Below are 27,656 nucleotides of genomic sequence, written 5' to 3' on the forward strand. Positions count from 1 at the left end.
TTTGTCTAGGGGATTTTAAAAAAACATTAAAACTTTCAAGGTAACACAATGGTATATATCAATATTTTTAATAAGTCCAGCCTTACATGACTGTATTGTGTCTTCCCCCATTTCATAAATTTGTTCTTATATAATAAGAACTATGGCTCATTTCTATAATACGTATAAAATAGTTTTAGAATTGCATTGTTTGTACCACTGCAATTAAAAAACTTACAAAAATACTTCAGCATTTGTTTGTGTTTCTTCACCTTACTCTGCCTTAGAGGTAATAAAAAAATATATGTATTGATCTCTGTGCCATTGTCCACCCCCTTGCCTCCTGTTTCTGGCACAGAGCTGAAACCCTTGTAAATTGGATGATAAGAAGACTAGGACCATCTTTTGTTCTAATGAGGCAACTGGATGAGCTCCTGGTGGTGGCTAGTCATCAGAAAGACCAAACCATGATTAGATGCTTGGAATTTTCAACCCCACCCTCCATTTTCTAGAGAGGAGAGAGGGATTGACATGGAGTTAATAATTGATTATGCCTACATAAGGAAACCTCCATAAAACTGCAACAATATAGGGTTCAGAGAGCTTTCTGCATGGTAAACACATACATGTACCGGGTGACGCACCCCAACTGCACAGGGACTGTGGAGCTCCTGCACTAGACACGTTTCCAGACCTCACCCTATGTATCTGTTCACATGGCTGTTCATCTGTAGCTTTTAACTTATGGCTAATAAACTGGTAAATGTAACTGTTTCTCTGAGTTCTGTGAACTGTTTTAGCAAGTAATCAAATCCAAGGAGGAGATCATGGGAATCGCTGATTTTTGTAGCCAAGTCAGAAAGATATTATGGGTATTCTAGGGTCCTAATACTTGTGATTATCCTCTGAAGTGGAGGGCAGTCTCAGTTAAGACTGAACCCTTCTTAACCTGTGGGATCTGATGCTATCTCTAGGTAGTGGCAGAATTGAGTTAAATTGTAGGACACCCAGTTGGTGTTACAGAATTGCTTGATTTGGTTCAATCCTTCTCACAATACTCAGAGGTTTGTGAATTTGATAGTAGTGTGAGAGTAAAGAAGAAACATCGGGCCTGACCTGTGGTGGCTCAGTGGATAAAGCGTCAACCTGGAAATGCTGAGGTTGCCAGTTCAAAACCTTGGGCTTGCCTGGTCAAGGCACATATGGGAGTTGATGCTTCTTGCTCCTCCCCCTACTCTCTCTCTCTCTCTCTCTCTCTCTCCCCCCTATAATGAATAAATAAATGAATAAATAAAAAAGAAATGACACAGAGAAAAACTTAAATTAAAAAAAAAAAAGAAAAAAAGAAAAAAGAAGAAACATCGGAAAAAGGCTCATATTTTTCTTTCAGCTACCCAAAACAAAATATATGTTCAAATTCTGTGTTCATAAGTTACTTAGTTTGTTCGTGCCTTCTTTCTCTAGGTGTAGCTATAGTATTCATTTGAAATGCATTAGTTCATTTGTTTCACCTTCCCTTTTCCCCCATTCTGATTTATTTAATTTAATTTTTGAATATGTATGATGTTAATATGTTTTCAAAAGTCATAACTGTATAAGTTATACTCAGAAATGTTATTCTTTCCTTTATCCCTTCCACTCCATCCTTCCCCTCCTATCTTTGTTAGTTAACAAACTCTATTGTTTCCTAATTTTATCTTTTCTTTGTTTCTTTTTGTAATAAGCAGAAACATGTATGTTTTCTTATTGAACTACTTCCTTACATGCAAAGTAACATACTGGTATATATACCCTTTTGTACATTGGTTTTATTTTCCCCACTTAATATCCCCGTTGTCAGTTCATAGATATCTTCCTCATTCTTTTTTCTTTCCTTTTCTTTTTTTCTTCCTCCTTTTTACAGCTGTATGAGATTCTATTGTGGGTATATATCATAGCTATTCAACTGTGCACAGCAGGATTATTTAGGGCACAGTTAAAAGTTTTTGAAAGTGATTAAGAAATGAAACAAAATGCAAATATGGTTTGAGTTTTTTCATGCATCCTACATCTAATTATACAGTCAAATACACTGTAAGCATTTAAATTCTATAGTCAAGCTAACCAGAAGATCTTTATTTTAAGCCCCAAGCATAATAGTTAACTTGTAAAATGTGGAGTGCAGCTGGTTATATCCATTTTTCCACTATCTACTAGTTTATTGCCATTGAGAAAAGAAAGTGAGGACTGAATGAGAGATATTCCAGTTGAATTTCAATAATTTCTTTGGATTTAAAGTTTAGCAAAACTAGAGAGAGACAGCTTTGCACTTTGTAATACTGTCACTAAGGAAAAGTCATGAAAATATAAATGACAAAAGTCATGTGATAATATAATACAGCAACTGCAAAAGAACACGGGTAATCCAAAATGGATGTCTTTGAATGATTGAGAGTTAATTGTATTATATTCATTTTAGAGAGGAGAGAGAGAGGGAGAGAGACAGAGAGAGAGGAGAGAGAGACAGGGGGAGGAGCTGGAAGCATCAACTCCCATATGTGCCTTGACCAGGCAAGCCCAGGGTTTCGAACTGGCGACCTCAGCATTTCCAGGTCGACGCTTTATCCACTGTGCCACTACAGGTCAGGCCTTAATTGTATTGTAAATTGGCATCTTCCTCTCTTTAGAACTAACTGTATTTCTGAGATAATTTTGCATTTTTTAACTCTGCTAATATATAATATTTGCTATATTAAACAGTAATTTTGGGAGATACTTCAGGATTAATGTAGAGACTTAATTCTGGAAAATTTAAAGTCATAGTTGACAAAACTAGTTGCAACACAATATCTGAAAGTAAGTAGATTATTTCAGGTATAACAAAAGAAAGCAAAATTATGAAGACTTTTAATATATAACGAGGAGGATATCTAAGTTGTAAACATTCAAAATTTAAAACAATATTGGGGAAATAGTGAAAATGAGTATTTTATAAAAATTTAATATTGAAAAGTCAGTTTTGAAAATATTAAGATATTTAGAGTATTATGAATGAAAAATTTTCTTGAATTTGTTTTTTAGAGTATATTTCCTATAATTTTTTAAATTTATTGTTTTTGGAGAGGAAGGAAGAGAGAGTGAGAGAGAGAGAAATTTTGTTGTTCTACTTATTTATGTATTTATTGATTAATTCTTTATATGCCCCGCTTAGGGATCAAACCCACAACCTTGGCATAATGAGATGATGCTATAACCAACTACACTACCTAACCAGAGCTAAAATATTAAGGTATTTAGAGTATTGTGAATGAAAAATTTTCTTGAAATAAATGAAGTTTTTTGGAGCTTATTCTGGCTAATAGTCATATGACAAACCTTATGATCGTGTTGTGTATATTTGAATAGGTGAGCTGACCATCATAAGATTTTTTTATTTGTTTACTGTGCCATTTTTTCCACTATATGACGCTAGTGGAACGAGACTTGATTATTTTTAATTTCTTCTAGGAAAATTCCGAGCAAGTATGATTAATTAGGGAAGTTCTAGTGGTGCCATGGAAATAACACTAGCTCAAAAATCAAGAGACCAGGGTTCTCATGCCCTCTTCGCCACTAAGAAGTTATGTCAGCCTATTAGGCATCTTTTTCTTGTCTGTAATATGAGCAGATTAATTTTTGTATGCTCTCTCAAGTCCCTTTCCTAATAGTTTTTGGTAAATTGTATACAGGACTATTTTAGGTTTGGTAGAAATTAAAGTCATAAAGTATATATTAAGTATAATATTTTTTTTACGTTAAGTAAAGTATATATGTGTGTGCAAAAGTGATGAAAAAAAAATTATTAAAACTTTAAGAACTTGCCTGACCAGGTGGTGGTGCAGAGACTAGAGTGTCAACCTGGGATGCTGAGGACCCAGGTTCAGAACCCCAAGGTTGCCGACTTGAGCACAGACTCCTCCAGTTTAAGTGCTGGCTCACCAGCTTGAGCGCTGGATTGCTGGCTTGAACTTGGGATCATAGACATGACCCCAGGGTCTTTGGCTTGAGCTCAGAGGTCTCTGGCTTGAGCAAGGGGTCACTAGCTCTGTGGGAGCCCCCAGTCAAAGCACATATGAAAATGCAATCAATGAACAACTGAAGTGCCACAACTATGAGTTGATGCTTCTCATCTCTCTTCCTTCCTGTCTGTCTGTCTGTCCATCTCTGTCTTTAAAATAAATAAACCAAAACACAAAAACAAGAACTTTAAGAACTTATCAGGAGGAAAAATAGTTTGTGATAGGTGTTTTATTATCAGTGTTATACTGCATGTTGACCAATAATACATGCATTTTAGGATGGCCATTTACCCTCTAATGCAGGGGTCGGGAACCTTTTTGGCCAAGAGAGCCATGAACGCCACATATTTTAAAATGTAATTCCGTGAGAGCCATACAACGACCTGTGTACATTATGCATTATCCAATAAAAATTTGTTGTTGTCCCAGAGGACAGCTGTGATTGGCTCTAGCCACTCACAACCATGAACATGAGTGGTAGGAAATGAATGGATTGTAATACATGAGAATGTTTTATATTTTTAATGTTATTATTTTTTTTATTAAAGATTTGTCTGCGAGCCAGATGCAGCCATCAAAAGAGCCACATCTGGCTCGTAAGCCATAGGTTCCTGACCCCTGCTATAATGGAAGGAACTCCTGTGAGCTAGGAGGGTATGGAATACAAAAAGAGTTCTAGTTGGAAGAATTCTGCTCATTGGAAAATTCTAAAGGAATTATAAAATACTTGCCAATAAGCCTTTTATTTTGTTTGGTTATGATGGCTGCCTTTATAAAATTAAATACTTCATTTATTCCATAGGTATTTCTAAAGCAGGCCTTTCAGTTAAAATTGAGTGCTGGAGCACAGAACAATATAAACTCAAACCCTACCATTTTGTCTGGAACTTTATGTCTAATAATAGAAATGGATAATAATAAGAAATATATTTACAAATTATAATATACGTATACTACAAAGAAAAATAAATAGTAATGTGGTGGAAAGGAATTAGAGAGAAGTGGGTGGGGCAGGTGGGGAGGTAGGTCAGGGACTTAGACCTAAATGTTGAAAAGAAGCTGGCTAGACAAAGACCAGGCAGATAAAAAGTAGATAAACACCTTGAGGTGGAAAAGATTGATGTACCTAAGGAACAGAAGGAAGGGCAGTTAGGGACAGGAACTAATTAGGGGAAAGAAAGACAACCTTGAGGTGGTTTTGAAGAATCAAAACAATCATTTAGGGGATTTGATCATGGTAAGGAGTTGGAATTTTATTCCAAGAAACTATTGAAGGGGTTTAAACAGGGAAAAGTACTTGGTATAATAAACATTTTAAAAAGATCAGTGTAATTTTTGTGTGGAAAGAAATTCGAGGTGAGAAAGGAAACAGTCAAGCTATTAACAATGGTGCAAGAGAAAGATGAACTGAGATAAGGGTGGTAGTATTCAGTGGAGAAGGAAGAAGTGAACTAATTGGTATATTTTTTGCTGATAGGACTGATTAAATTTGCTGATGGGACTTGTATATGGGAGGTAAAGGAAGTATTCTCAAATAATACAAAATTTTAAAAAACTTTAAATGAGTCTGTTAAAATGTAATATTCAATGCTAGTATTTTACATGCTAGGTCTTGACAATTTTATTGTTTTTATTTTTTGTTCCTTTTTTTTTTTTATAGGCTTATGCATCTGGATGTGACATAGTTATATTGGGAAGTGATTTTGAAAGGTTACAAATAATCCCAGGAGCTAAACATGGAAATATTCAAGTAGGATGTGTAGACTGTTCAATGCAACAAGGCAAGGTTTGTAATCTTGTGATAATATAAGACATTTTTGAATATGGTTTATGCCAGGATAGTCTATGACAGTGGTTCTCAACCTTTCTAATGCCGTGACCCGCAATACAGTTCCTCATGTTGCGGTGACCCCAAACCAAAATATAATTTTGGTGGCTACTTCATAACTGTAATTTTGCTACAGTTATGATTCGGATTGTAAATACCTGATATGCATTATGTATTTTCCGATGGCTTTAGGCGGGGGTCGCGAACCACAGGTTGAGAACCGCTGGTCTATGAAGTATATAATTTCAAAATAAAGCATAGTCTTCTCTGTGAGTTGACAGAGAACTTTAGTACTACTTATTACCTGTATTTAGTACTTATTGCCTGCACCAGTCTAAAGCTTATTTAAAAATTGATTGACTCGGCCCTGGCTGGTTGGCTCAGCGGTAGAGCGTCGGCCTGTCGTGCAGGGGACCCGGGTTCGATTCCCAGCCAGGGCACATAGGAGAAGCGCCCATTTGCTTCTCCACCCCCACCCCCTCCTTCCTCTCTGTCTCTCTCTTCCCCTACCGCAGCCAGGGCTCCATTGGAGCAAAGATGGCCCAGGCGCTGGGGATGGCTCCTTGGCCTCTGCCCCAGGCGCTAGATTGGCTCTGGTCGCGGCAGAGCGATGCCCCGGAGGGGCAGAGCATCGCCCCCTGGTGGGCAGAGCGTTGCCCCTGTTGGGCCTGCTGGGTGGATCCTGGTCGGGCGCATGCGGGAGTCTGTCTGACTGTCTCTCCCCGTTTTCAGCTTCAGAAAAATACAAAAAAAAAAAAAATTGATTGACTCAAAGGACAGGATGACAATCTTCCATCTATTTAAAAATAAACTACTGAAGAGAAATCATTTTGTTAGAGATACGTGTCTGTAGACAGATAATTACCTCTTTGTAATTTCTGGATAAACTTTGTACTAAAATGAAGATAAACTCTTCTAAAGTCTATAATTTTTTCTTAATTTATTACATGTATATGAAAAGTAAAAAGTAATCTTGAAAGTATAAAACAGCAACAACAAAAGAAACAGCATGTGATGCTGTATCAATCAGGTTAAATACGGTTCTATAAAATGCAGGTATTGGGAGAGTCCTAACTAATAGGCTGTGTAGTATATAGCTTAATAAAGCACCTGGCATAGGGAGCCAGGTCTAGGTATGGTTTCCTGTGGACTATACTGGGGTGAACTTTACAACTTTATTTAACCTTTTATGTAGTGAGTTTTTTTCATGTTCATTGACCCCTGCGAGTGAGTTTTCTTTCAGTATATGAAATTAGTTCCAGTTCCAGTTTTATTAACTTAAAATCATGTTTGTTTGATAACCAATTTATGGAAACAAGAAGCACATACATTTGCCTTTTTTAATGTTGCCTTACACATTTTTAAAACATCGATCGAACTCTGTATGGTCAGAAGGCACAAGGACATACATGAATGTTTGTACTACTCAAACAGTTAATATTTTTGCTAGATAATTAAATACGTAGTTTTTTTTTTTTTTTTACTATATGATGCCACCAGACATTTTGTGTGAGGAACCAAAGTGGACTCAATCCTTTTTTAAAAAAATCTATCATTTCTAATAGACCTGCCAGTCTGAATATTACTTCGGGGACCTAGTTTAAAGAAACTGATGGTAAAAGGAGTTTTGCCTCTTGCAGTCCTTACTTATTTGTTGAACTACTCTTCCTTTTGCTACTCCTGTGCCCCCTTCTCTTTAATACAGTTACAAGTGTCTCTCATCTTTCTTTTGTTTACTCATTTCAGTCTCACTGTACTGCAAAATGATCTTTCTTATACAATACTAAAACTTGAGATTTTTTTCTTTTTTTTCCCATGTTTGAGCTCCTAGCTCTAGTTGCTATAATCTTATTATTGTGTAAAAACTCACTTATACCATCTAGACACAGATAGGGTTGGTTAATATTGGAAATGTAATTTTAATAATTTTCAGTATGAATTATCTTTTTGTGATAAGCTAGATTACATGACAGTTCAGGTTAGAATGAAGAGGTCATTTGGTTTTATAATCATTCTGATAAAAGGCTTTTTTTTTGTTTTACTAGTATCAGTATAAGCAAATGATTCCTTAAGATATCAGGAAGAACATTTTATAAGTTTTGATACATAGGTACTACTATTTGCCTTTAAGAAGGAAATAGTACTTGGTACCACAGACATCAATATTTTATCATTAATATTTTTCTTTATAGTACTACCAGATTAAATTTTCTTGAGGAAATTCATCTGCATTTATCTTTTTATTCACTTGTTTAAAACATTTATTGTTTTATTATTCATTGTTTATTACTCATTGTTTAAAAACATTCTTAGCTTACTATTACCTTAGCTAACTGTTCACCTTATCGTGGGGCCCTGAACAACTGGCTCAAACCTGCCTTTTTGGCCTCATGTTCGTTGTTCTATTTAAGGAATCCTCTCTTCTAGCTTGGCTGGTGGTCAGTCACCTCCAACATACCACATTGCCTCTTTTAGTCTTTACATTTGTGTTCATATTATGCCTTATTTCTAAAATTGAATATTTACTGTCCTTTGAAGAAATACTACCTATACATTAAAGGCCCAAACTAAATACTCCCTCCCAGACCAACTCAGTAGATGATTTCTATATCCTAAGGTTCCTCAGAACACTTAAAAATATCCATTGAAAGATTTTTCCCCCATATGTATGTTACATCTTCATTCCTTACCCTTTCCCTAGATTATATATTATTATTTTTTCATTTATTTAATAATTAATTCATTTAATCTTATTCATTGAATCTGTCTTTCTGTAGGATTATCTTATCTGTTTTCTGATATTTCAGTGTTCTTCATTTGTGACTCACTCAAACATTAGTAATAACTACCTAATAAACAGAGCCAGGAAGGGTTATACTCCATTGATTTAAAGGGTCGGTTTTAAACATACACAAATAAAAGAGAATATTAAAAAAAATACATGCCTTAGAGAGTACACAAAGGAACATATCTAAGTTTTATTTTTAAAATGTTGAATATATACTCACAGAATTGTGAACTTTGAGGCTAAAAACTGATTTTAAGTCCTGTCAAATGTTCTACTTGACAAGGAATACATCATTATATATTCTTCTGTGAGGAATGGAATTAACATTTGCTATGTATCTTATAATAATATATAAGATGTTTTACAAATGTTCTTTCAACCCTAAAAATAATTCTATTAGGAAGATAGTATTATACATTTTATAAATATAGATAGAGAAACTAAGGTTCAGAGAGATTAACTTGCTAGTTACACAGTGAGTGACAGACAGTATGCACTGGGATTCTGATCCAGATGTGATGGTCTCTAAAACGGACATTCTCAAGTATTGGTGAATGAAATTGCACATGTGGGCATAGTTTTTAAGTTATACTATTAATTTCCTTTGCTCTTTTGATTTATAAGTAAGTTAACTTAGCCATAATTTTTTTTTCATTTTTTTTTGAAGATTGCAGCATGCTATGGAAATGTTATCTCTGTTTTTGAACCAGTTAACCTACCGAAGCAAAAGAAAAATTTGGTCAGTAACTTCTCATTTTTCTTTTAGGAATCAAAATGTCTTGAGTATTAAAAGATGTTATTTTTTAGAGTACAAAGTCAGAATGATCATCAAATAAATTAGTATAAACTGTACACTATAGTTAACAATAAATGTTAAATGCCACTTTCATGTTAAAAATGTTTAAATCTTTCATTGAAATAGAATTTAACTAAACTGTGCTAATGAATTGTCTTGCAATATTTTTATTTATTTTTGCTCCTGACATTTTTTTTTCTGTATTTAAAGAGTCCACAACTTTCTTTGGCAGTTATGATAAAGTTACTGCTGGTACAGACACCATTGTCCAGTCTTAGGTGGCACTTTATTCTTTGCTTTTATGATTTACTTTCACATAGATTTACTGCCTTATGTATTTTGTTCTTAAAGTTACATGTTTTAACTGCAGAGTCTTACCATACCTCTAGGACTATTTTCTTGAACTTATTATATCATGTGATATTATGGTTAACAGGCCAGTGAACTGTCTTAAGAAATTATAATCAGGAATAGTTCTGAAAGCTGGTTAAATGGTAGTTTATAATTATTGAGGTTATATAGTAGATTTCTTGAGCAGTTTAAATGTCTTTAAATATGACAGGCAAACCAGGTTATTTTACCCATCTCCACATCTGCACTGAAGATTAAGTGGGTAATTTAGCACTAGCCAGGCAGCTCAGTTGCTTGGAGCATTGTCCCAATACGCCAGGGTTGCAGGTTTGTTTCCCGGTCAGGGCACATACAAGGATCAACTAGTGAATGCATAAATAAGTGGAACATATCAGTGTTTCTGTCTTTCTAAAAAAAAAAATCAGTAACAAAATTAAAAACTAGTGATTTAAACCACATGACAAAAGATCAGTATAGTGTGGTGCAAAGAGACTTTATTACGGGTCAGAGAATTGGGGATTTTCTGCTGCGGCTTAGCTGTTTGAGCTAATAAGCAAGGAGCTTTAGAAGACTCTTAACTGAATTCTGAGATTGGTTACTGTCATATTCTTCATGAGCTATTGTAAGGATGACATGATGTCAGAGATTGTGTAGAATATGTTAAAGAACAAAGCAGTGTTTTAATAATAGACATACTTTTATGTATCTTTCATAGTTTTCACTCGTTAGTGTCTTACATATTTTCTCTGACTTAGTTTTATAGCTGTATTTTTTTCTTTTATAATTAAGACCTCAGAGGTCCAAAAAGAAATGTGATTTGACCAATGAGCCACAGAACTAAGAATAAAACCAGCTTTATTGATCCCTAAGTGTGAGCCTTCTTTTCTTTTCTGTACCTTATATTAATGAAAAAGATTTTTCTCTGGATTTATACCCATTTTAAAATTTTATAGGTGGGGAATTCACAATTCTCCCCTGTTTTTTATTTGTGTTTAGACATTACTTAATGAATCCAATATTGGAAGCTCTTACAGCATTGTGAATTAGTAATTGACAGTACTGAAACTAAATTTTAAAGGTGGTTGCTCCACTCAGAACAATATATTTCAAATAATAGTATGTTTATTAAATAAACTAAACTGATTTTTAACAAATCTGTGCATTATGTTAAAATGCTTGTATTAATATGGGTAGAATTGAGATTTTCAGTTTTTGCCCCTTCACTCTTGTTATATGATTGTTTAATATAACAGTGTCAACAACTCATTAGAAAGAGCCTGATTTATTGGTAGGTAGCACTAACTTTGCAGAGAGGGTAAAAAAAAGCCTGACGGCTAAAGAGAAAGCCTGTTCAGATGGAGGAACTGTAGACTTGGAAGGCACACGAAATCTCTTATTCCAGGGTCTACTCAGAGAATCTTTAGATCCTCATAAAAATATATATATATATATATATTAATATATATATAAATAAATATATAATATATATAAAAGATATTTCCATTTCTTTGTACATTCTGGCTTTTTTTTTTAGAATGGTGGTTCTTTATGAGAGGTACTCTTCAGAATCACTAGTTGATGCATGTGTATAGATCCTGCCCCGGGAACTTCTAAATCTGTAGTGTGGGGGTTGTGTCTAGGCACTGTATATCTAGTTCTAGAGAGGGTTTTGATGGACACTGCGATTGAGAGCCATTTCTTCAAGGCAGTGTTATAAAAAATCATGTGCTGCAGCCACCAGTATCAAAATTATCTGGGATGTTGTTTGAAGTGCAGAATCTGGTGCCTTGTCTTCAACCTTCTGAGCCTGAACATTTGGACATACAGTAGTAGGTCTTGGAAATTTGAATTTTTAAAAAGATTTTTACAAACATATTTACTGATTTTAGAGAAAGAGGGAGAGAGAGAAAATAAAACCCACTTGTTGCTCCACTTATTTATGCATTCGTTGGTTGCTCCTTGCATGTGCCCTGATTGAGGATCAAATCCATAACAATGGTGTGTCAGAACAATGCTCCAACCAATGGAGCTATTCGGCCGGGGAGGAAATTTGAATTTTTAATAAACATTAAGGTTATTCTTGTACTAAAGTATGAGAACCACTACATTAAGAAAGTGTTATGGGCCTCAATCTATTAGAGGTCAGTGAAATCAACCTAGTAGGCCACAACCTGAATATAAAGGAGAATTAAATAGAGTAGAAATGTTAAGAGTGCATCACTTATAATGAGGGTAGATTACTTCTGATTGGATTTGTATATTATATATATACTGGTTCACAATACAACATATATTTCTTACTGGCTTTCAGATAAAAAAGTTGAAAACTATTCCTTTAAGGAATGAAAAGACTTAAATTATACATTATAATGGAAGGATTCCATCTCTTCTGAGTTTTCACACATAAATCTGAGGTCATTAAGAATATTGCCTAAGGTGGAGTATACTATTATTAGTTGTTTAAATATACTAACAATAGACTTTTGGACCCCAGGGGTGGATAGTCTCTCAATAATCTCCTCTACCACATATTCTTATTTTTCTTGACAGAATTAAATGTTTTGTTCTTCTTAAACATGACTGCATGGTCAGTTATACCTAAAGAAAATGCATGTAGTATTAATTATAATGAATATATACATTTGTTTGACAAAAAGTGTCAATAATAATTGGATAAATAATCTTTTATTTTAATTTTAGGAAGTATATAGTCAATGGCAGAAAAGCGGTCAGTTTTTTCTGGAATCAACAGCACACAATATCACTTGGGATCCCGCCGGTAAGAACAGAAGCAGAATTAACTGAAATGAAATATCACTTTCCTAGCTATTGCTTTTTTTACTGTTATGTTTTACAGTTCTGCTTTGTGTGAGATTGTGGGGAACAAAAAAGTAATAAAATTGTGCTTTTTTCGAACTTATGGTAAAATGAAGATACACTGCAATAGTTTCCAACTATAGGAGGAATACCTATTATTTTGAGAAGGTGGCATTAATTTCTTCTGGACAAAGTTTGATTGAAGAGGAGGCTTTTAACCTCAGAGAGAGATTTAACAGTGAAGGTGGGGACAGTGAGAAGGGAAAAAAAGGAATTGTAGGAAGAGTTAGTGTGTATTATGTACCAGTTATCTATTTCTGTATTTAAAAACCTTCCAAAGCCATTTTCACCAATTTACCACGATGAGCAGAGCCACAAAGAAAGTGTAAGATAGATTATAATAGATTTTAGTAATTCATTAAGACAAGTGAATCTGGTGATGAGATAAGATTGCATCATATTGTAGAAAGCCTTAAAGTCATGGTAAGGGATTTGAATCTAATTCTTTCTAGTTGTCTAATAATATAATTGGTTTTTGAAAGTGGCTAGTGACAAGTGTTTTACAAGAGTTTTCTGTGAGCAGTGAATTAGAAGAATTAGAGACAAGAGGAACAGGAGGGTAAATATATTATTTATAGTTACAATTACCTTTGGAAAGTATGTCTTTACAGTAGTCTGAATGAGAAATAAGAACTTATTTCAGTACCTTTAACATAGTAGGTATTAATTAATATTAAATGAATAATGAAAGGAAGGAGTGCACAAATATGAAATGCATTTAGCAATAAAATTGACATTACTTGACAACTGGATTTCACATGAGTTTGAAGATATCTATGACCACCAGAAGAAGGAGAGTAAATATGCAACAGAGTAGAACACAGGTTTTGTTTGCATGTGTGGAATTTGAAGTGCTTTCATATCATATAGCAATGTCCAGTAGAGAGTTAGAAACTGGAGTCTACAACAGTGATTTTCAATCTTTTTCATTTCTCGGCACACGTAAACTAGTTACTAAAATCCAGAGGCACACCAAAATATATTTTTTGCCAATCAGACAAAAAAAAAAAAAAGATATAATTTTGATTCATTCACACCAGACCATTCCTGTGGTATTGGCTATTGTCAATGTTTTTATTTGAGAATTTAAAAGGAAAAGGTCAGTACCCCTAACGAAATAGTCAGGTATTACATGGTTTACAATTTCTTGTGGCATACCATTTGAAAATAGCTAATCTAGAATATGAGAAAGAAGTTATCTTTGGAACATAACCAGGTCATCAGTTTAGGTAGAAAAAATAGTTTAAATTTTAATACGGTAGATGAAATATCTGAGGAAAGTTAAGTTGTAACACAAATTTTAGAACCTTTGAAAAATTATTATTATTAAAGTGTGAGGAGGGGAAATAAACTCCCCTATGCACCCTGATTAGGATACATCTGGTGATCCCCATCGGGGGCCAATGCTCTGCCCATCTGAGGCTGATGTTTTGCCCATCTGGAGCCGATGCTTGCAACTCAGCCATTTTTAGCTCCTGAGGTGGAGGCTTCACGAAGCCATCCTCAGAGCCTGGGGCCAACATGCTTATATCAGTTGAGCCACGGCTGTGGGAGGAGAAGAGAGAGAGGGAGATAAAAGGTGAAGGGGAAAAGGAAGGGAGAGAAGCAGATGATCGCCTCTCCTGTGTGCCCTGACTGGGAATGGAACCTGGGACTTCCATATACCAGGTCAATGTTCTACCTCTGAGACAACCGGCCAAGGCCAGAAATTTTATAAAAGAAGACTGTCACCTGGCTGGTGGTGGCAGGGATACTGAAGTCCCAAGTTTGAAACCATGAGGTCTCCGGCTTGAGCATGGGCTCATCTGGCTTGAGTGAGGGCTCTCCAGCTTGAGTGTGGTTTCTCTGGCTTGAGTGTGGGATTACCAACATGATCCCATGGTCGCTGGTTTGAGCCCAAAGGTTGCTGGCTGGAAGCTCAAGGTCACTGGCTCGAGCCCAAAGTTGCTGGCTTAAACAAAGGGTCAAGGCACATATGAGAAGCAGTCAGTGAATAGCGAAAGTGATGCAACTATGAGTTGATGCTTCTCATCTCTCTCCCTTCTTCTTTCTCTCTCTCTCCCCCCACCCCACTGGGCAAAAAAAGAGATTATCTTTGAGATTTTTATTTTAAAATCATACATTGTGTTAAAATGTTTCTTCTCATGAGATTTTAAGATTTAGGTATAATAGCTGGTAACCTGCATGTATATTTTATACATAGAAAGAAAAGAGGTCAGAGCTGGGTTCGAATTCAGCAGTTAGTACAAGATTTTGAAATAGGGTGATTGTGGATAGGGTGATGTAGGTCTTAGTTTATACCTGTTATTCTCATTTAATTATTAAATGTGTTACCTTCTACTCTCACAAGTGTTCTATTTGGATGATAATTTACAGTTGCTAAGTTATGACACTATAGTCTGTTGTAATTATTTGTTTACATGGTTCATTTTATTTTATTTTATTAGACAAGGAATGAAATTTATTTGTTTCAGTATTTTAGTTATCTTTAGGGACCCAGGATATATTAAGCTCTCAATAAATGTTACATATTTGACTACAGTTTTGTGATCATAAACAGATTACTTAATAGGTCAAGAATGGTTAATTCATAAATTAAGATAATATGTAGTTCACAAAATAGTTTTTCAGTGATCAAATAAGGCATTACATAGGGAAGTATTTGGTAAATGATAAAATCCTATAGAAATATTGTTAGCAAGTAAACTGGTTACTTGAAGTATCATATTAACTGCAATAAAAACACTTAATATTTGAATTGACTGATAATTTTTGTACCCATGGTCTGTTGGTACTAAGGTTTTAGAGGATAGCATGAATGTTAAATTCCTCTAAAAACGGCATTACAGAGTAGTATTAAAAGGTAATTAATTATTTTTAATATATCCCTGGCCGGTTGGGTCAGCGGTAGAGCGTCGGCCTGGTGTGCGGGGGACCCGGGTTCGATTCCCGGCCAGGGCACATAGGAGAAGCGCCCATTTGCTTCCCCCCCCTCCTTCCTCTCTGTCTCTCTCTTCCCCTCCCGCAGCCAAGGCTCCATTGGAGAGGAGATGGCGGCAGAGCGACCCCCCGGAGGGGCAGAGCATCGCCCCCTGGTGGGCAGAGCGTCGCCCCTGGTGGGCGTGCTGGGTGGATCCCGGTCGGGCGCATGTGGGAGTCTGTCTGTCTCTCCCCGTTTCAAAAAAAAAAAAAAATATATATATATATATATAAAAATATATATATATATCTACTAGTGACTTGACAATAGCTCATGACCATTTGCTTTTTTAACTATGATTGAGTTAAAATTCACATAAAAGTTTATTATTTTTCTTTTTAACATACAGAAGTTTAAAATTTAGAATTTGTTGAGGAATACATTATAGCTGAAATAAATATTTGGGAGCTATTAGTAAACTTTGTAGTTATTTATAAAAATGATTTTAAATGTCTTACCTGAAATATTTGTATTTTGGTTTTGATCAGTATTTACATATTTATGTGCCAGGTACTGGGATATAAAGAAATTTTTTTCAAATGATGATACTAATCTGACTATAATGCTTTTTGCGTTGTCTCAGAAACCACTATTGTATTTTGCTGAAATCATAACTTTCTGTTGTAGGTTTTTATGTTTTTTCTTCCTTTTATAATATCCACACCTCTGCCCTTTGTGTTCAAATCAATATATTTTATACCATACCTTACCTACTTTTGTTTCATTCTATACCAGGTATTAATTATTTTGTATTCTCTAGTAAATTCTTAATCTTTCATGGAATGATTTTATTTTCTGTTTATGTTAAAGAAAACTTGTAAAAAGTGAACTCAGAAATACACAGAACAGATTGGTAGTTTTCAGAGATAGGAAGTAGATAGTGGCCAAACTACGTTAGGGTGGTCAAAAGGCATTAATGTATAGTTATAAAAGAAATAAGTCCTGGGGATATAATCTACAGCACAGTGACTATAATTAATAATACTGTATGTTTATTTGCAAGTTACTAGGAGAGTAGATCTCAAAAGTTGTTATAAGGAAAAAAGTCGTAACCATGTGTAGTGATGGATGTAAGCTAGATTTATTGTGATCATTTCACAATATATATAACTATTTAATCATTATGTTACATACCTGAAACTAATATAATGTTATTGCCAACTATATCTCAAAAAGAAAACTTGTATCTGTTGGTAAGCTAAACAGTGGAATACTAATCATATTTAAATGGAAAGTCTCATTAATACTTTCTGTGCTATTTTTATCTGCCTGTGAGACTTTTCCCCTAGTTGTTACTGTTTATTGAGCTTCTGCTAAGTGCTAAATACATTATACATTTTATAGGTAATCCTTACCACAACTCTACAGATTTTTAATTTTATAGATGAGAAAATTGAAACTCAAAAGCTGCCCAACTAGATCCAATTCACATGCTAATTAAGTGATTTATTTGAGAATTAGACACAAGGGTTTTTGACCTAACATCTATGTTTTGCCAGAGACCCACTTTCCTTTTGAAATAAAATGTATTTCCAGAGAGACACCAGTGTATAGGCTGTAATTGCCAAGATGAATGCTTTATTTATTATCAGCATTTTGGCCAAAATTGCATCTCTTTCTTTATCTTTTTTGTTTGTTTGTTTGGATGATAGCACAGTATTCTACTCAGTTACCTAAGTCATAAAGCTGAAATATGTCCTTGAAACCTGTTGTCTATTCCTGTTTTTTAGTTGGTGTTAAGCTTTGAAAATTCTGCTTTTGAAATGGCTTTCAAATCCTTGCTTAGTACTTTAATGTTTGATTTAGATTCTCATGATTTTCTATCAGTATTATTACAATTAACCACGTTTCTCTGTCTTATGTTTTCTCTAATCTTGTCTATCACTAGAGTTCCTTTCTAAAATGGATCTTTACCCTTCTTTGTGTACTGGAATCTTTGAAAGTATGGTGAAAATTATGGACTGTCTCTCTAGAAAAATGCACATACTGTACATGTAACTTTTGCATATCTTATTGAAGGGAGGTTCACAGGCCTTGTTAAATATCTGTTGATACCCCTCACCCCAGTTGAGACCCCTTGTTCTAAAATACAGATCCACTTATGTCAACTCCCTCCTCCCACTTAAAAACCTTTAATTCCACATACCTACAACAAACTCCAAACTCCTTATGAGCATCAGAAATGTTTCATAATCTGTCTTCAGATTTTTTTTCCCAACCTTATTTATTTTTCCAGTCAAGCCATTCTTGGGCATATATTTGAATTTGCATGTCTTCATGCCTCTGTTCATAGTATTTCTTTACATAAGGTAAACTCATTATGAAAACAACAGTGTTACATTTGTCATGGCATCCTTTGTGCCTGGCAGTGTCTGGTACAGAGAAGATGTTCATTAAATATTTGTTGAATGAGAGATTATAAAATCTTGTTTTCTTCCCAAGTTGTTTCAACAAAATTAAAATACAACTTTATTCCCCCTTCCCCCTAATCTTGTCATTTGACTTTTTAGAAGTTGTTTTTATCTTTATAGTATTATATGAAACTATTGAGTATGTAACTCACTAAATATTTAAATAATAAGTGGTGAATAACATATATATTTTTAGGCAGTCGTCTTTTAACCGGTTCTAGCTGTTTGCAACTCTGGTCTGATTCTTCCTTGGAGAAGCCGACTGAAGATGAAAATCTGGGTAAAGCAGATCTTCACTGCGGAGATTGGAGATGCATTTGGCATTGCAAGTAAGCAATTAATTAGGGGATTAAACCAACAAACCTGTTCCATGTGGTTTTATTATAAATGCATTTTAGTTTTGTAAAACCACACTAATGTAAAAAGTATTATTTTTTATTCTGTGACATGACTTTTCCTACATACAGAGAATTTACCATTGCCTGTGTTCTACAGATTTATTTGTTTTTACTTGTTGAATAAAACAATTACAAAGAAACGAAAGAAATGTGTAAGGCCTATATATGAAGATTATTAAATAGAACTTGCTAATTTATACAAAAGGAGAGACACTTATGCTTTTGAATGAAAGTTTTTCCCTAAGTAATCTGCATATTAAACCTAATTTTAGTCAAAATCCCATTGTAATTTCTCTTTTAACCAAAGTTCTAAACAATTTGTTATTGACATGAGTAGACAGATTGAGCAAAGGAAAAAAAACAACTCAGACCTAGACAGCAGTGTGATGATTACAAGAGCGAAGGAGGGAGAGGTAGAGAGGGTGAGGGGAGATCAGTGGTGATGGAAGGAGACGTGACGTGAGGCGATGAGTACACAACAGAATATAGATCATGTATTATAGAATTGTACACCTGTATAATTTTATTACCCACTGTCACCCTCATTCAATGAAAAAGAATTTAAAATATTTATAGATAAAAAAATAAATATGAGGAGAGGAAAAAAATGAACAGACAGTTTGGGGTTCAGGGTTAGACCCAGTTATACATGGAGATTCGATATATAAGGTGGTATTTTACATCAGTGGGCAAATTGGCTAGCTCTATGGATGTGAAAATGAAGTTAGAGTCTGTGTTATATTGGCACCAAAATAAATTTCAAAGGAAGGACAAATTGAATTTCTATACAGTGAAACAAATATTAGAAATATAGGTGAATATCCAGTATTGATAGCAACTAGCCATATATCACTGTTGAATACTTGAAATGCAGCTAACCCAAAATTGAGATGTGCTATAAGTATGAAATACACACTGGATTTCAAAAACTTAGCACAAAGTGTATAAAATATTCTATTATTTATTGACTATTGAATACATGTTGAAATAATATTTTTGACATCTATTATAGCTTAAAAAATTAATTTCACACCTGTTTCTTTTTATATTAAAATGTGGCTACTAGGAAGTTTACATATATGGCTAACGTTTGTCATTTATTTTATTCCATTCTATTGTAATGGAATAAAAAGTGCTGCTTTATAGTCAGGGAAAGACTTAAGTATGACACCAAAACTAGAAACTGATCATTTTTCTATATTAATGAAAAGTTTCTGTAAATCAAAATGACCATAAAGGGGAAAAAACCAAAAAATTGAGAGGAAATATTTGCAATTTTGGGTTAATGCCTTTTTTAAACCAGAGTCTTAGAAAAGAAACAGATATCTTAATAGTGAACAACAGGACAATGAAGAGAAATATTTTAAATGGTAGTACATATGAATCATAAGCATATTAAGAGTTGATTGATCTCACTTCAAATCAAGAAATGAAGCCTGACCGGTGGTACCACAGTAGATAAAGCATTGACCTGGAAAACTGAAGTTGCTGGTTCGAAACCCCAAGGTTGCCCGGCGTGGTGGCGCGCGCCTGTAGTCCCAGCTACTCGGGAGGCTGAGGCGGGAGGATCGCTTGAGCCCAGTAGTTCTGGGCTTTAGTGCACTATGCCAATCGGGTGTCCGCACTAAGTTTGGCATCAATATGGTGACCTCCCGGGAGCGGGGGACCACCAGGTTGCCTAAGGAGGGGTGAACCGGCCCAGGTCGGAAACCCCAAGGTTATTGGCTCTGAGCGTGGGTCAATAAAATAATGGAGGTCTACACATATTGATACATAAAACTTCATAATATATCTTTTGTGTGTCTGTGTGTGACAGAGAGGGAGAGAGAGGGTGAGAGACAGATAGGGACAGACAGGCAGGAAGGAGAGATGAGAGGCATCAATTCTTCATTGCGGCTCCTTAGTCTCCCTTAGTTGTTCATTGATTGCTTTCTCATATGTGCCTTGATGGGGGGCTACAGCAAAACAAGTGACCCCTTGCTCAAGCCAGCAACCTTGGGCTCAAGCTAGTGACCTTAGGCTTCAAGCCAGTGACATTTGGGCGCAAGTCAGTGACCATGGGGTCATGTCTGTGGTTCCACACTCAAGCCAGCAACCCTGAGCTAAAGCTGGTGAACCCATGCTCAAGCCAGTGACCTTGGGGTCTCAAATCTGGGTCCTCTGCCTCCCAGTCTGACCCTCTATCCACTGCGGCACCACCTGGTCAGGCCATAATGTATCTTTAAATAAGTAAATGTTGCAAAGCAAACTGTTGATGTGGCCTCAGTTTCCAAACCCTCTTCCCCCACACCCTCCCGCGGCACCACCTGGTCAGGCCATAATGTATCTTTAAATAAGTAAATGTTGCAAAGCAAACTGTTGATGTGGCCTCAGTTTCCAAACCCTCTTCCCCCACACCCTCCCGTAGGAAATAGAGAGGAATAGCAGACAGATGCATCTGGAAATCTTTATATTAAAATATTAAGTGTGGTTTTGCCTGAGAATTGGTGTCATGGTATCGGTGAAACTAAAGATGGTTTTATTTTTTTCTTATTCATCTGTATCAATATTTTATAGTATGTATTTGTTACATTTAAAGTGAGGAAAAAAATATTTGTATTTGGAATGAACTGTGACTGAATTAATCTCTGGCCTGCTTTACAAATAATTTTAGGATGCATCTAAGCATGAACTTGGATAAGGAAAGGAAGGCAAAGATAGTGAGAGTCTTGAGATCAACATTTATGAGTAGCCAAAGGGAAAGGCTGTGAACAGAAATGAGCCAAAACTCCTTGGAGAAGAAGAGCAAGTACTCACCAAGTATATAGGTGAAGCTGGAAGGCTCAGTCCCTGACGGTCCCTAACCCACACGGGATCTGTATTTAGTCACATGCTACCATAAAGCAGAGTGCTTTTTAAAATATTAGTTTGTCCATGAAAATGTATTTTGGAATACAGATTATCTACGGCTCTGGAAATCAGATATCCAGATTAAAAATATAACCATTCTTTCAAATTCTGAGGGAATGAGAGCTATGACTCTTAAATTTTAAAGACTGATAAGTTGTTCTTTGCATGATTCTTATACATGAATATTTTTACATAAAAATAATCTTCATATTTAATTTAAAGTTATATTTTTAAATTTATAATTATGAGCTATACTTAAAAGTAAGTGTAAAACTTGTATTATCAAAAATTTTATTATTTGAAGAAATTGCTGAATATTGTTTAATGGAGTAATATTGCTTTCTCATTGAATTTTTCTTAATAATTATTCCTTATATCTTTAATTTACAGAACTGCTTCCCAAATTTATTTAATGAAATTTTCACCAGATGGAGAATTTTTTGCCACTGCTGGGAAGGTAATTTATGAAAATGCTATTGACAGATTGTGTTTATATATTTGAAACTTCAAAAAAATTAGACGGTTTTATTTTTTTATTTAAGTTGAAAATATTTTGTTTAAAACGTGAAATAGTAAAATTTGGTTCAATATGACTTTATTAAAAGGCAGTATGGTATAATTGAAATAGCATAGACTTAAAGGTAATCTGTCGTTATTAAAACTGCCATTTACCAGCTTTTTGATATTGGGTAAATATACTGCTCAAAAAATTAGGGGATATTTTATAGCTTCATATTCATTTTGAAATATCCTCTAACTTTTGTGAGCAGTATAGTTAATTTCTTTGTGCTTTGGCGTTCTCATTTGTAAACTGAGGATTAAAAAATCCCTACTTCAGATCATTCATCATAGGGTTAATTTAGACAGTACAAGTAAAGTGATTGGCGTGGTGTCTTGCATGTAGTATACTATCAATGAACTATTGCACTATTTATATTATCTTTAAGCTGACATATATTAAGGATTAAGATATAAGAAATTACAGACTTTCTAGAAGGACATTTGTAATAATTTTCTTTGTCATTACCTATTGATTTTAGAATAATGTATTTCCTTGAAAATGTTTTATTTTTAATTATTGGTTCACAGAGCAGTTAATGCACAAGTGAAGTTACTGTTCTCATTGCTCAAAGCCTTCTGCGGGTTAAGAATATGAGAAACGTACTCTAAATCCTCAGTGAGGTTTTTTTAGGAGAGAGTGGAGCTGTTATTCTGATTGACTTTAAAGGTGGGAATGCAATTATGGTTTGGGAGTAAAACCTGGTACATTTTAGTCTCTCTTGTTCCCTTATTTCCCAGATTAGGAGGTGCAATTTTTATTTTACTTAGGTTATTTTATATAGTAGTAGTTTTTAAATGCTTATTATCATCTTCAATATTTTCTTTGTACATCATGTGATAATTCATGAAAACTGCCCTTTTCAGACATTATTAGTCTTTGTAAGTCTGTTAGTGGTAATGCTTTCTTATTTGATATTTGGGTAAGTGGAAAAAGCACCCGTAACTTATCTTTCAGTCTTTTCTGAATGACTCTATTTTCCATACTGTATGGTAACTAGAGTTTTCCTTGAACCAACCCTTGCATAATGTACGCATCACACATTTTAATTCTCAGAGCACAATAAGGAATGCTAATAGAAAAGTATCAGAATCAGAGGTTTTCTTCTCAGTTCCTCCATGCTCAACCCCTTTTCCCATCCCTGTTTCTGTGATTGGAGAGAAAAATCTTACATTTGCTATTTAACTTAACCATTAAATCTGATGTGGATGTTTTTCCATGTTTGTTTGTTTTTTTCTCTTAGGATGACTGTCTTTTAAAGGTATGGTACAATGTAGAAAACTGGCGGACAGCTGTTACCTCTCCAGATAAAAGTTCAGAAAAACAATCCCAAGGAGAAATTGACTTTTCTTTTGTATATCTGGCCCATCCTCGAGCTGTAAATGGATTTTCCTGGCGTAAAACCAGCAAATATATGCCTAGGTCAGTGGATTAGTAATTTTTCTCATGTATTAAGAAAACATCATCTTTGGGACTTTGACTACTTTTCTTACTTTGAAAATTCATAGGTATAGGACTTTTACCTATGAAGATTCAAGTAATATTAGATAGTCCCTGACTTGCAAACTTCTGGTCACAGGTCAGCTGTGATTGACATGTAAGAGGAAAGCCATGTGAAAGGATAATTTACTTCTACAGAGTTTAGCATCTTTTTCTTCTCTGTGTTATGATTCCAATTCTTGTATCCCTTACTTATTCTCCATATTGTTGTTTGCATGGACTTTTTCAAATTTCATTACTTTATCTAGTACTATGTGTATCTCCTCCGGTTAAAAAAAAGCAAGAACAAACAACCCCTACCTTTATTGAGAGGACATAGCAAGAGACTTCAAACATTTATTTAATTATATCCGACATCTTTGAGGAAAAGAGAGTGGGTTATACATTAAGATGCCCTGAACTAGGTATTAGTTTAACCTCTACGTGCATATACAAGCACTTCCTTTCTTCCCTGTAGCACTCACAAGACTTGATATCCCATTGAATTGTTGCCTGTACTTAGTAAGTTATAAAGATTACTTAAGTATAGATAGAAATCCCTTTTTTATTTCACATGGCCATTTTCAACTTGACCATACTGTGGAGCAGTACAGTTTTTCCCTTTATGACTTGCAGTGTCCTAAACTGATCTGTGGTAGTGTGCCTGGACCATTTGTTGGCTTCAGTTTTGTTCTTCTGAGGCAGCAGAATATACCTAGATTTACAATATATATGTATATATTAAGACTTCTTTAGATCAGTTTAAGGTCCATAGCAAAATGGAGGGGAGGGTATAGAGATTTCCTATATATCCTTTGCTCTCAGACATGCATAGCTTCCCCTTATGTCAACATTCTCCACATTTGTTATAATTTATGAACCTATATCAACACAGTATTATCACCTAAATTCCATAGTTTACATTACAGTTCGCTCTTGATGTTGTGCATTCTGCGGACAAATGTATAATAACATGTATCCGTTATTGTTTTACCTAGCTTTTGAGCTACTTTCTGGTGTGACAGTTATTATTCTTACCCCAGCTCCCCATTATAGGAAAGAATATGAGTAGTATACTCTGGAAACAGTAATGCTTGTGTTGTTAGGAGGATGTGTCAGTCTTTGGGCTAAAGAAGAGTGCTGTACACAACCTATATTGTTAGCAAAAGCCCCTCATCCCAGCTTTACTTTGAGAACTATTGCTTAGTAACTCTAAGATCATTGCCCACACATGTAAAAATGTGTTTAGAATAGACTGAGCTGTGGCATATGTTAACTCTTCCTTTAAAAGTTGTAAATCATCCCAGTAAAAATAGCTATCATCATGAACTGTGAGCCTTTTAGAAGTATCTTTTAAAAGATTACATCATTCACAGGTTAATTTCTTCTAATATGTCCAATCGTTTTCATTCACTGATGTTTAGGCTACTAGCCTTCTAAAAAAAGAGGCTTAAAAATACTGTATCTTTTAGGAGAAGTCAGGTCTGCTCCTAACCTAGTTCACTCAGTGTTGGCAAAAAGGCCCCAAGAGCTCTTAACAACTAAATTTTGCATCATAGGGAGCTGTGATACATAATTATAATTTTTTGTTAGTTATGGCATCTTTTAGAGGTCTCCAGAAATTTACTTTTGGATCTATGTCATTTAAGACCAGCTAATCTCCCTGAGCTCTCTCATTTTCATTTTTGTTACTTTCTTATGAGAATGAGAGACATCCCATCAAAGATATGGCATCTTCTCTGGGCAATATGGGAAGTTTGTTTTTCACATAAAATTAAGATACTCAACCAAATGGTAATAGTATGCAAGGGACTGCTGGCTTGAGAGAATAATGGGGAGGTGTTTGTCATAAGCATATACTTCTTTACTAATTAAAAAATTGGTAAATGTAGGACAGATTGGGAGATTTGATTATATCCTCTAGAAACGTCCAAAAATTAGTGCAGATAACTAGTTTCAAACTGTTATCCTGTTGTTACATCAAAATAGGAGGGGTGATACACCCATAACATGGTTGCCTTCTATAAGGTTACACCTTTTTATTTATTTTATTTTTTGGCTATACCTGAGTATGATATGCCATTGAAGAAAGCATTAGATATCCTAATGAAAAAGTAAGGAAGGAGGATTTTGCCAGAGAAATGCCTCAAACAGATCAGAGTGTTTCTTACATGCTCTGCCTATATATTATACTTCCAACTGTTTACACTGACTGTCTGTAAGGTTAGCTATCCTGTAAGGTGAGGAAAATCACATGGGGTCACCCATTCAGGGTCAAAGCCCTCTTCTTGCTTCTGAGTTGTGTACCTTTCTTGCTTAATTTGCTGCCCTTGCCTAAGTTCTTATGCCTTTTCTGACTGCTGTCTATTTAGCCCTTTAGTCTCCTACATTCTGCTTTTCCTTGGTAAGCCTTTCCATTCTGCCAGTTGGCACTACCGATTGGCACTATGAACCGTGAACTTTCCATATTTCCTTTTGATATATTTTCTTCTGTTTCTGTTTGTTTACTCTTGATCTCATTGCCACTGCCTGTGTGTGAATGTATTATAGAGAAACAGAGAAGGAAGGGGGATAGAAGAAGGGCATAGGGGACTAGAGGGAAAAAAAAGAGGGAGAAAAAAATGAAGGAGGAGGAAGAGGAAGGAGGAGGGGGAAAGAAGAAATAGTTCGAAAAGGAAGGAAGGAGTAGGAAGCGGGCAGAGGTAAAGGGAAAGAGGGCAGAGAGATAGCAAGGAAGGTTAGTCTGGAGAGGAGAAGCTGAGAATTGAAGGGGAGAAGCCCAGGGAGTGGGTGGCAAGGGAGAAAGAAGAGTAGACAGAGAAGGGAAGGAAGAGGGCAGGAAGGAGACAGATGAGAGAACAGAGGAGGAAAGCTGAAGGGAAGAGCAACCAAGACAAAACATGCTGTCTCCCTTTTCTTCCCCTTTGCTATGGTTCTTTCATGATCAGGTAGACATATTTAACAAAGCGACTGCTACAGAATATTTTATTTCTTTTTATTTAGTTTAACGTACTGAGTTACTTGATAGAAGTCTTCTACTGATTGTTTTTAAACAAATATGTTTGAAAGAGTGTCTATTACAGGATTTTGGGACTCTTTTTTTCTAAAGTTTCAGAGTGTCCCAATAGGAGGTAGTTTTTGTTGATGGGGTTTCAACCTTATATTTTGATGCTTCCATAAGCATCAAATGCTTACTAATATATGTGCAGTTAGTTTTGCTTTTATTTTGTGGGGTGGCAAGACAGTAAATTCACTGACAATCAGGAATGATTCAGGGAGGAGGTGGCTGTACGTCTTTCATCATTAATTTTCTGTTCTTACACTTGACTGCTTTCAGCATGTATGTTAGGCAAGGAGAGAATAAGTGTACTAGTTAATGTAGCCTGTTAATCACCAATGTGCATGTGCCTGTACAGGAAGTAAAAATGAATCATTATGAAGTATTTCAAATAACCATTCACTGAATAGATCAGAAAATTTTAAAATTTTAATAGATGTAATTGGGTGTTTTTCTTTTTAAGAGGGATTATGGCACGATTTCAGTCTTTATTCTTTAGCAATAAGGAGAATCTTAGATTATTGAAAAAAGAATTACCAAATTCTAGGCAGAAAAGAAATAGGTTAGCAAGCATTTGTTGCGATAAAATCAAATACCCACTCAGTTGTAATTTTGACTAAAAATATTGCATACATGTGCATTGATATTTTCTTCATTGGTACTTTAGCTGTGTGTGTGCATTATAATAGAAACATTGTAGAATGTGATACTATGTGAATTTATATTTTTGCCTCTAAAATATTTTTATTCTTAGGGCTTCTGTATGTAATGTACTGTTGACCTGCTGCAAAGATAATGTGTGTCGTCTTTGGGTAGAGACATTTTTACCAAATGATTGTTTACTACATGGAGGTGACATCAACCATTGGACCGAACCAATTAATTTAACAAATAACTTGGAGAGAAACTCTTCCAGTAAAGAACGAGTTCAAAATACTTTAGATGTGAGTGTTCTCGCTAGATCTTATTTCCTACAAATTTTAAAGCATTTTGTACATGGAATTGCCTTTTTTGTAATATTGGTCATAATATTCAGTCATATGGATAGTTATAAAAAAATATCTTAGGAAAATCTCAGAAAATTTTCAGTTTTATTTTGTTTAAAACATGTCCTTAAGGATTTTGTTTACAGTAAACAACCATTATAATTATGAAGTTAGTCTTAGTTTAACTGATTATAAGAAAAGGATGCTTACACTTAGCTAAAATAACAAAGTCTGAGGGCG

At 34.9% G+C, this 27,656-nt stretch overlaps 1 protein-coding gene and 1 non-coding gene across 2 annotated transcripts in view; both read left to right on the top strand.

The window, feature by feature from the left end:
* Nucleotides 1-27,656, top strand: part of DMXL1 (Dmx like 1) — a 157,501-nt gene that overhangs the window by 9,396 nt on the left and 120,449 nt on the right. The window contains 7 exon segments of the mRNA XM_066274147.1: nt 5,677-5,802; nt 9,300-9,371; nt 12,480-12,558; nt 18,244-18,376; nt 21,725-21,791; nt 23,137-23,315; nt 27,185-27,374. Of these exon segments, the coding sequence (XP_066130244.1) occupies nt 5,677-5,802; nt 9,300-9,371; nt 12,480-12,558; nt 18,244-18,376; nt 21,725-21,791; nt 23,137-23,315; nt 27,185-27,374 (846 nt within the window).
* TRNAD-GUC (transfer RNA aspartic acid (anticodon GUC)) lies at nt 6,209-6,284 on the top strand. The gene has a single exon. It is a non-coding gene; the product is annotated as a tRNA-Asp (tRNA).

Source organism: Saccopteryx bilineata, chromosome 4 (genome assembly GCF_036850765.1).
Source record: "Saccopteryx bilineata isolate mSacBil1 chromosome 4, mSacBil1_pri_phased_curated, whole genome shotgun sequence".
NCBI lineage: Eukaryota > Metazoa > Chordata > Mammalia > Chiroptera > Emballonuridae > Saccopteryx > Saccopteryx bilineata.